General features: G+C 44.2%; 1 protein-coding gene across 2 annotated transcripts in view; it reads right to left on the bottom strand.

Annotated features, from left to right (window-relative positions):
• UNC80 (unc-80 homolog, NALCN activator) overlaps window positions 1-11,151 on the bottom strand; it is a 195,195-nt gene that overhangs the window by 46,969 nt on the left and 137,075 nt on the right. For both annotated transcript variants that reach the window (XM_019553643.1, XM_019553642.1), the window contains exons 43-47: window positions 9,411-9,591; window positions 6,748-7,016; window positions 5,004-5,138; window positions 3,857-3,995; window positions 2,384-2,480 (exon numbers count right to left, since the gene is read on the bottom strand). In XM_019553643.1, the coding sequence (XP_019409188.1) occupies window positions 2,384-2,480; window positions 3,857-3,995; window positions 5,004-5,138; window positions 6,748-7,016; window positions 9,411-9,591 (821 nt within the window). The remainder of the gene's footprint in view (window positions 1-2,383; window positions 2,481-3,856; window positions 3,996-5,003; window positions 5,139-6,747; window positions 7,017-9,410; window positions 9,592-11,151) is intronic.

Here is an 11,151-nt window from a genome sequence, read left to right as displayed (position 1 = left end):
CCAGCCCCAGCCCCCATTCCTGCCTTGCTTCACCTCAGGGAAGAGCTGCTGCCTGCCCCAAGTCAGGCTCTGCTGGCTCTGGGGAACTGCTCCACTCCCCAGCCCTGACGCCACGTGCCTCCTCACTCCCTGAAGCGATGCAGGGGAGCGGAGCAGTTTTCCGGAGCCGGCGGAGCCCATGCCAGGCCTCCACTCCCACCTTGCCTCGCCTCACCTCAGAGCTTACCTTCAGCTCCTCTCCCGGTGCACAGCCTTGAAAAGTCTGTGTGTGGCCAGACTTTTAGTTTTGCATGGCTGCGCACATGCACACCTTAGAGGGAACCTTGGCACTGACTCTTATAGTATTTTTGCTGGCAGGGGGCCTAAGATGATGTGTTGTTCCTCCCCCACCACATCATGGCTGGAGCAGAGCGGAGCCTGTGAAGGGGTGGGGGCAGATTCAGGTTGCCTGCTGCAGGCTCAGGGCTCCCCACCTTGCTGCCCTGGCCCCAGGACCCCGCACTGGCCATACTGCCATGGTGAGGTGCACCCTGTTCACCTGGCAGCAATGGAGGGAACAACTGCATGTTGCCACATCACCATGGCAGGAGGCACCTCACCATGGCAGCAGGGAGAGGAGCCCTGAGGCTGCAACAGGCAGCCTGTATCTGCCCCCGTCCTGTAACCAAATCTAGGGGGCTCTGCCCCTCCATGTCCCTCTCCCCAGGAGTGTGCACAGTAGCTGGGAGCTGCCCATCCACCCCCTGGATGAGTTGCCTGTGGCTCTATCCCACTTCCCAACCTGGCTCTATCCACAACCCTGGCTGGGCAGCACTCCCAGGGCCAGCCCCTGCCCCACTCCCTCCCTCACTGTGGGCCCCACTGCAATACACTCACCTGCAGGCAGCTGGGAGAGCTGCTCTCCACTACTGCCTGGGGCTGTATTCCTGGCCATATGCATGTGTGCTCACACACTTGTGCATGTGGTGCCTCCTGTGTTCTGCTCCCTGCAGCCTCTCCCACCATGCAAGGGGAAACCCACTGTTTCCCACATTTTTCAGTGGTAAATGAAAAACCTGGATCCCTACATGATAGTGGGAATCTGAGACAAATGCTGTCCTGAAGTCACGCAACCCTGGATCAGGACTTGATGTTCCCATTTTGGGACTGTCCTGCCCAATTAGGGACAGGCTTCCTTAATGTACTTGGCACCTATGACCAGCAGCTAAGCACAGCCTGAGACACAGCACTTCCTCCTCCAAGTGTTTTCTTTCAAATGAAAGATGAAAACAAGGTCCTAACTACCTGTATTCAATGAAGCTCCTTTGCAAGAATAGGAATGCATTAGTTTCATGGTCAATATTAAGTTGAGCTCTGAGAAATGTTATAAATGAAGCACTTTTTTCCGGCAATAAAACCCACTGGTATTGTTTAAGGGAAAATTGTGTGGAGGCAAAGTACTTTCTTTTAAAAAGAAGGGCTTGGAATGTCCTCATAGAACTTTTGCCTCCACTTCTGCTTGTCTGTATGTATCCTTCTACCTAATACTATCCAAATATGAATAAACCAGTGATTCCCAAAGGCTGTGCCACAGCACACTAGAGCAACAGCAGTGTGCTGCAAGATCCCCCTGGGCGAGGAGGTAAATGCTATCTGCCTCCATCCAGCACTCTATGTCTGCTCCAGCTGGTCTTCTGTGGACTTCTGCTGTCTTTTCTCACCCTTTCCCCCCACCCAGATAGCTCTTGTGCTTGTCCGTCCCCATCCCCTCTATGCTCCCAGCAAAACACTGAGCTGTGAGTGTGTGGGCAGGTGGACACACACGGAGCTGAGGTTTGCAGCCTGACTTGTCCCCTCCATTCCTCCCATACTCCCAGGGTTGGTAGAAGAGGTCATGGGGGTGGTTAAAGGCATGAAGACCCTGCAGGACCAGTCTCAGCAGTGGGGGCTGCCCTTGCCCCCTAAGGTACAGACCCAGGGGTGGGAAGGTTCAGACAGTGAAAAGAGTGGGACACAGCAGGGTGAGGTCCTGGCCTTGCCGCCCTGAAGTGCACCAACCAGATCAGTGATTCTCAACTTTCTTAGCCTCAAGGCCCAGCTCCATATCTTTTATGAATTTAGATCAGTGATTTTCAACTGGGATACCACAAAATTCAGAAAATTTATGCAGGGGTGCCCTGAGGCTAAACAGATTGGGAAGTGGGAACCACTAGTATGGAGACTAAATCATTTCCTAAAGGAAATACATATTTGGTGTCATTTTTGTAACAGTACATCTAAGCACTGTATGATTTTCTCAGGCAGGGGAATGAAATATGTTATATATTTTGAAAATACATATGTACACATACACACACACACAAACAGCCCCCCCCAACCCCTTTTGAATGTTAGAGTGAAGTACCTTCTGAATGATTCAGGAGCATATGCCACCACTGTTACACACAGCTTGATGGCTTCACTGATAGAAAAGGTCAGATCTTCATTTCCATAGCAGAAATCTAAAAGGACAGAAAAATATCAGTAGAAATATGAAAACTGAACAGAAGTAAGTTGAGGTAAGATAGGCAGCAGACAGAATTAATTTGAAGATGTTTTTTTTTCCAAGTGTTCTGCTTCTCACATTGTACATTCCCAGCTGGGTTTTGCTCCTTAAAAAATGTACCATATAAAAAAAGAAAATCAAACCCTCTTCCCATTGTTTTTCCCAGCAGGTAAGAAAACTGTTCTCATTAGGTGAAATTCAATACCCTATGCGCCATTTACATCGTGTTTTGAGTTCTTCCACAATAAGTGAACTGAGTTACACATGCACACGCATGCATGCACATACACACATCCATTTAAATATTAAAGTGTTTTCATTTTCCTACTGGTAGTAGCTATCTTGCTAAAAATGGCATAAAATATGACACTGGAAGGTGACTTTTTCTATTTCTGATAATCATGAGACTTTGACAGAGGTGCCTCACTGGCCTACATTTTCAAAATCAATTAGTAATTTTGAGTAAAATTTTCAAAAGCACTTGGGAGCTTAAATATCACTAACAGTCAACAAGACTTAGGTGTTTGGGAGAATAAACCTCTATTAAAAATGGGACTCAGGTTTTCATACATTTTATACTATGAATGCCTTAATTTCTAAGCACCCAACTTTACAGACTTTATAGATTTTCAGACAGAAGATACTAAGCAATAAACATTTTGGCCTATATGCTCATTTTAAATGAGCAGTCTGAGAGAAATTTTATTTCTGAAAATCCAGCTGGGGTAATAATAAAGCATGTCTCTTGTGTTATTTTCTTTTAAAAAGGAAACAACTCTCGAGAAGATCTATTAACAATTTTAAAAGAGGTGCCAAATAGAAAATTGCAATGTGTTACAGAAAAAAGGAAAAAACCCTAGTCTATTGTATATTATGATTTGTAGCATTGCTCTACGATGCTACACCATTTCAGTATATCAGCAACACCACAGAACTCCAGACTGGTATCCATCACTTGCCAGGCAATTCTGTCCAGAGGAGTTGATGCTTTTGTTTTCACTCAGCATGCAGCAGAGCAGGTGAATAGCACTGATCTGGTCTGAATGATGCAGCCTATTTTTCATCCCTTTCCCCATTGATAACATTCAAAATGCTAGTAGCTCATTTCAGATTTCCTAGCTCAGCTCAATGAAATAAATACATGATTCTGTCTTCATGGAATTCATGTAATGTAATGAGACAAACCCAGTCCTGGAAACCAGGAACAATGTAAGAAACTGGTGTTGTCCGATTCAAGAAAAAATTTCCAGGACAAATTTCATTAACATAACAGATAGATAGTACATAAAAACCTGACAAATGAAGGGGATAATAAAAAAGCCTTGTTTTCACCTAATGATTTGAGAGGCTTTTCTGCTTTCACCAGCTCTAAGATGTCCAAAATGTCAGGTGTGTCTCCCTCTAGAGACTGCAGCAGATCAAACAGGCACTGAGCTGATACCCCTTTACTGGGTCCATTGTTTGTGGCATCCTGTTTAAATGACACCCACAGATTATTGATTTTTCAAGACTCTGCAATCCCACAGTTTTTATTTGCAGATATAGACAGTTCAGTTTTACCACGTTTATTAACTACGTGCCAGTTCAGTTCTAGAGCTTAATCATATAAAACAGTGGTTTTCAACCTTTTTCCATTTGTGGACGTCCCCCCACAGCATGGAACAGAGCCCCCCTCTCCACTCTGTGGGACAACCAACTCAGCATGGTCCTGTTAAGGTGAAGGGGGCAGGAAGAAGGGTTAATTCCTCCCTCTGTCCCTTCCCCACAGCCAGGGTCTGCCAGCTCTAGTGGCCACCACTGCAGCCCCCTCCCCTCTGCTCCCCAGCAGACAGGCTGACCCGGGCTGCAGTGAGGGAAAAGGGGAAAGAGGGGGCTGCAGTGCCTTAACGGGGTCATGCCAACCAGTGTCTTTGCTATGAACCAACTCAGACATATAGAAGGTCCCACAGACAGAAATATTAAAGAATAATGGTATCCAGGAGGGTTGGTAATTCTTAAAGAACTTAGCATTAGAGGTTCAGTAAAAAAAATATTCCAACTCAGTGGAAGACTAGAGGAGCTACAGGAGATTGAGGGAACTATACAATGAGCTTTGTAGCTACCTCAAAAATGAAGCTAAACATACAGGTATGCAAAGAAAGGTATATCATTAAAAAAACTTTACCAAGGAGAAGAAAGAATGTATAAGGACAAAATCAGCAAAGCAAAGGTGAAAAGTGAGATACAAGGCAAGGGATATTAAAGACAACAAGAAGAGGTTCTTAAGGGATGATCACTAGCAGCCAGAATATATTTGTTAAGAATGAATCACGCCAAACCAACTTGATTCCCTTCTTTGACAGGTTAATTACTTTGGCAGAGGAGGAAAAAACAGTAGACAAAATATACCTGGACTTTAGTAAGGCTTCTGACACAGTCTAACATGACATTTTCATATCCAGGTTCTCCACTAGAAAACTAAGGATTGTTTTTTACTCACGGGGAATTCCAGAAGAGGAGCTACACTAGCAAATAGCTGTAGGATAAAGGGCTTGCGATGCAGAATGTAGAACTGGCGGCAGGCAAACTCAATTGCTTGGCGTAACTGAGGGTTGCTTTCATAGTCAGCATATACCTTGGAAAGGGAAACAAAGAGATAAAGATACTGCTTCAATTTTTAAGAAATGAACAAACAGTGAACTCCGCAATATATTTTGGGCCCAGAAAACAATATTTCCTTCCTAAATGCCCAGGAATCCTGTACCAAGGGTGTCTGACTAGATGCAGGATTTAATAAACATTTGTCCCTCAGAGCTTCATAAACAATATCATTACCTCTGAGCCTCCTTTTTACATTTCCTTATTTTGTCCATTTTAATAGCCTGTCTGCTTCATTTCCCTACTGAAGCAGCAGGTTGCCTAAAAAACACAAGGAATATACTATTCTTGCTATATGAAGACAATGAGCCATAATAAATTCTTGTCTACAGGACGAAATTCACTCCATTGCAGAGGATACATGGGGGATCCTCCAGAAGCCAGAAAACCCTGGGTGGTCATGAGCAGAAATTGAAAAAAAGGACCTGAGATGCACACAGAGTGGGTGAACTCCGTACCTACGGAGAATGGAATTTGGGGCTAAGCCAAAGATAAGGAAACCTGTTTGGGACTGACAATTGAGAACCCATTCACGGAGGTACGGAAAGGGAGCAGCTGCCGTTTTAGTCCATAGGCTAGATCTGGGTGCATTTCATTAGTCCCTCAGCAGTACCCAGTAAAGCCGAACTCTTCAGACTTTGTGCAGGCTTCCAAAATGTATCACCATGTGAGAGCTGCATGGGAATTGTGCTGTACTTTATCACAGCAATTAGGTTCATGAAGGTGAAGGGACTAACTCTACTTAGACTACAAACAGTCCAAAACATTGGAAAGATCTGTAGCCTGTTTAATATTTCAGAATATGCAATGTTGTGATTGGCACTAATGTATGCCTGATGTACAATGTACAAAGAAATTGGTGGAACCCAATATAGGTAAGGATGCTCTAGGGGAAGGAGCAGAACAAGGGTGATTAAATCATGGACAGTTGAACTATGAGCAAAGCAAAAAATTGATGCATGGCACTTTGTGCATGTGGATTGTGATGGTATGAAGCCAGCTAATCATGGAAGTACAGGCAGAGATGTCTGATATTTACTTACTAAAAAAAATATTGTCTATGGGATATTGTATGTTGCTCCTCCTCTACACAACATCTATTTGTTCATCTTCATAGACCCAATTCCATTGATCTCAATGGGACTTGGGCATAGTTAAACATGTGCATTTGCCTCAGCAGCATGTGCATTTACCCTGGTAGCCTTTCTATTGCATACTCTATGGGGTGGGACTTTATCTTGTCTATTAGAGGATAGCCCTTAACACACTGTGGGCTCATTTGTAGCTCAAAACAATAACAGACTTTTTGTGAGCCGCGGCAAAGCATTTCACCTTTTCACATTGGTTTTCCCATGTGGATAAAGGAGAAGTTAAGTGTGTTAAATACATACCAATCCTCTGAGGATTATTGTTGATAAAGCCCTTTTAACAATGGATATCACTAAACACTAATAGGCTTGATTATTATAGCTTTAGCTGATGAAACAGAATAATTTTAAAGTCTCCTGCTTTTTGCTTAGTGGAAGGACAGCCAGTAGGTTGTTAATCTTCAGTTCTCAATGGTAGCTGAGAAAGAAGAGGTTCACCTGCAGCATGGTGGGAAGGATCCATTGGTATCCACTGAGGGAGAATAGATGGTTGAAGTGCACAGCAGTGTTGATGACAGTAGCAGCATATTGCCTCAGCAAAGCGCTGTCCTCTGGGTGCAGGATCAAGGCTCCATTAAAGACATTTAGGAAAAGCATGATTTCATCCCCCCAAGGAAACTCGCTGGGCATACCAAGAAACATCTCCTCCAAGAGCTTAATCCACAGGCTTTTCTGAAGAGTATCAAGGCCAAAGAGCTCCTTCCCAGCTGTAAGAACAATGCAAGCAACATGTAATTAATAACTTTTGTCCAAAGAAGCATTTCTAGTCTGATAACATCCTCAAAGGAAGGAACATGCTGACCAAGTGTCTTCATACAGATTCTTGCAAAATAGATTCCACCAAAATAGATTACCACTTTGGCTACTTGTATTTTGGCTACAGGTGCTTTTTAAAGTAGGATTGGAATCAAATTCACCTGTGCCTTAGTTTCATTAATATCAACAGAGTTTGACCAATTGTGTTTCAAAGGGCATAAAAGGCTCATAAGTACAAAGGTGATAGGTATCATAGGGCGTTACTAATCTTTATCCCACTAGTTTAAAATTCATTTGATTCTCCATTCTCTTTTAAGCTATAGAAGATCAAAGCTTGCACACACCACTGGCAGCTTGTCTGATCTGATGTATATTTATAGGAAAGGCATGAGGATCAATACTGTATTTTTACCTTAAGATCAGTGACACTCACTCCTGGTTCAGGAGCCAGATAAGCAGCCAGTATTAGCTACAGAACCACAACAATCCTTGTTCTCTGTGAATTGTGACATAAATCCTCCAGTTCAAAAAAAAGAAACTACCTTCTGCCGGCCATGGATCTACAGGCAGAAACTCTCTAGAGGATTCCCTGGCTCTCCTTAAGGTAGGTGGAGGGGGGAGGCTGTGGGAAATATTCTGTTGGCAGTGACTGCTAGGGGGTGTTCCTGTGAAGTAAGGGGACATGTAGGTCCCCAGCTGAGGGCCTAGCTGTGACTACGAGGAGGTTGACCCCAGAAGATGGTCACAGAAATTTTTATGAGGGATAGGTGGTAGTCTGAATGTTATGTAAAGATTAGTTCATTTTATTTTACCATACTCTGTGTGAAAGCCTTTGATCACTACTTTTTATACTATTTGTTCTTTCCTTGTAATACACTCTTTTGTTTTTTCTGTTACTATTCTGAAGTACCTATGATAAACTGTGATTTCTGGGCAAATTAATAATGTAGGCATGCCTGTCCAGCAGAGTGGGGGACAAATAGGTTTACAGTGTCAACTTTATGTATAACAAGCGTGTATCTCTGAGAGCACCCTGGCATGCTAGGGTTTTATCACACAATTACGTGTGGATTTATGGTGAAATTTCAACAAGTGGCACTGGATGTCTTTTCTACAGGACAGTACATGAAGTCAAAACAAACAGAAAACACAAAACACCCATACAGCTCAGAAGTTGCAGGCTATGAGTGTCAAGGATATCCCAGTACAGGACAATGACAGGTTCTTATAGTGCAGCTTCTGAAAGGGGGTGCCTTTAAGTCCAACACATATCGAGTGACATAACCTGTCAATGTTCACCACTCAATGAAAATTACAGCCTCCAGTGCAGTGGATGATTTCACCTAAGCCAAAGTTTGGTTTGAAATCCTAGCTATCTTTAAGGGTTATCTTGTGTAAAGACACAGTCCCTAAATATCTCCTGCAAAATCTGCACATGTACCCACTCTGACAGCACAGCCCATATTTGCACATGTAAGTTGAAACTTGTCATACATAATTACCTCTTTGGTATGTGAAGTTATTTAACTAGTATAAACCATATCACATACACAACTATAAAAATACAGGCTTCAGATTTTGTGGGCACTGAAATCTGCACCCACATTTTAGAAAAAAATGGCCCTAATAATAGTAATCAGGGCGCATAGATGCATGTAACTGAGGCCCTGATCCAATGTCCACAGAAGCTAATGGAAAGATTCCCATTAACTCCACTAGGGATTTGATCAGGTAATAGGGGCATGAATAGTTTCAACATGCTTACATCAGTGGAACTGAGACCATCCTTTACAGTATTGTGGATAAAAAGCAGACAGAGGAAACAGACAAGGGAATAAGTCACAGCCTGTTTGTACTGAGCAAATGATTGCCTCAGGATGGAAGTGGACAGATAACTCCTACACCAATGTATTTTACTCAAATCCATAGAACTGATCTCGAAAAAAACAGAGGAAAGATTCTTGTGTAAGGTATGCTGGTATAGGTGCTGAAATTACTCTGGTATAGATGCTATCTGCACACAAGGTCAATGCAAGCAGGCTATGATCTACTCTACTCCCACCTAATGGCAAGGGACTATAGTGATGCTAGCAAAAGCTGATTGTTTTTTCACCCTGACTCTTGGTGTTAATTTACATGGTTGTCCTGTCCAGACTTTTAATTAATGAATGATGCTATGCTGCAGCATCTTTACCACAGTTATGTTTATGTCCCCACATCAGGATAATGTTCCTGTTTGGAAATGCTACTAGTCTATGTGCTTTTTGTTTGAATACAGACCCTGGTGCCAAGTTCAATATGCAAAGACATGCATTGCAAACCCCACCAAAGGCTTCCCCCAGTACCTTGAGGATCACTGAAAAGTGAGAATTCTGCATCAATGGCACTTCTTGGGAAGGAAGGCAGGCGCAGAAGGTCCTCTTGGAGCATAGAGACGTGGGACTGTTTGTGGGCAGTAGGGATTTTCTGGGTGAGTGATATCAGAAACAACACTCGCCCTACTTCCTCCAGCTTGCGGGTGAACACCTGGCAGAGAAAGGGACACACGTGGAGCAAAATCATGTCAGTCAGAAAGCTTTTTAAACAGAATACAAGCCTTTTAAGATTATTTTTATCTCTAAGTGTAAAGAAAAGGTAGAAAGCCTGGGGTGCAAGTGGCCTTAAATAACTATGCTCTTGATGGTCTTTAGTAGGCCTGTGTGAAGCAGCAAGAATTCACTTTGGATTCAGATTTGGCTGATTTGGAGGGATGGTGATTTGGTTCAGTGATTTGAATCACCATCCTGATTCAATTTGGCCAATTCAGATTCAGAGATTCAGTGCTGATTCGGAGATTCAGCCATTGATTATAGTGGAGAATCACTAAAATACCTATAATTTTGTCCTTTTTTTTTTGCAGATTCAGATTAAAACAGTAGGAATGGTAGCCCCTTCTAAGGGCATGAAGCCTGCCAAGGTACAAGGAGATAGGTGCAGGGGTTTCTGTGAAAGTGCACCTCAAGCTGTTGAAAGCAGAACTCGCATCACTTGTATGTGTTAAGGCAGAGCAGGATGAAAACAGCAGGATGGTAGCCTCTTGCATGGGCATAAGGTCTAAGGTCTGCCAGGTTTCAGGCAGAGTGGTGCAGGGGTCTCTGTGAAAGTGCACCTCAAGGATCTGAAAGCAAATTAAAAAAGCAAATAGGTGTGGTGTGTGTAGGGTGGCACTCAGTCTGTCTGCACCTGGAGCTTAGGGAACCACAGCAGCTGGAGGTTCACCTTCAGGAACACCAGCTACTCCACCAAACCAGGATCCAAGGAGGTCTGGTGGGGTGTCACAACATTCCCAGCAATGCTGAACACCCTCTTGCTTGGAAACTGGTCAGTGGACAGAACAGGTGATCCTGGGCAACTGTGACCAGATCCTGCCAAACCTGACTATGGGTTATCCAATAGGCCAAGGGGTCACAGTGCAGTGGCTCCACAATCTTGGTGAGATAGGTACCTACTGAGACCTCCACACTACCTGCCTGATGATGGGGTCTGGGGCCTGTGAACCACAACACTGAAGCCATGCCCTTGGCCCACATTGGCAGCAGCTGTGGTGGAAGAGATTGGCTTATGGTTGGAGTGCTGGCACAGGAAGGTGGATCCCCCTATTGCACATCCCCCCTTCCTCTGCCCTTCTGCCTCCCTTGCTCTGTTCACCAGCACCTCCATCCAGTGATTGAGGGTTTTGCTGCTGCAGACACTCCCCTTCACCCTGGGTTGCACCCATGGACCATACTGAACCCACAACGGATCCAGCCATTTTTTGATGTCCTCCTTCAGCTGGTTCACCAGTGCCTGCACCTCTGGTGACAGTGGCCTGCCCCAGCCAAGAACATCAATCCCCTGGAACTTCTTCATTTCATTCTCAAGCTTCTTCACTATGGGGATCACCTAGCTAAGGAGGGCATTGCCAGCGCTGAGGGTCTTGGTGGTCTTGAGAAGTGGCTTGAGAACCACCAAGAGCTGGGAGATGGTATCCCACTCCATTTTGTTAAGGGGGCCACTGATCCCAATCTCCTCGATCAAGGCCATCTCATGGATGGCCTTCTGTTGCTC

Source organism: Crocodylus porosus, unplaced genomic scaffold, assembly GCF_001723895.1.
Source record: "Crocodylus porosus isolate Cpor-Errol unplaced genomic scaffold, CroPor_comp1, whole genome shotgun sequence".
Taxonomy (NCBI): Eukaryota; Metazoa; Chordata; order Crocodylia; family Crocodylidae; genus Crocodylus; species Crocodylus porosus.
The sequence above is the reverse complement of the archived record's forward strand: the minus strand, read 5'-3'. Positions and strand labels throughout refer to the sequence as shown.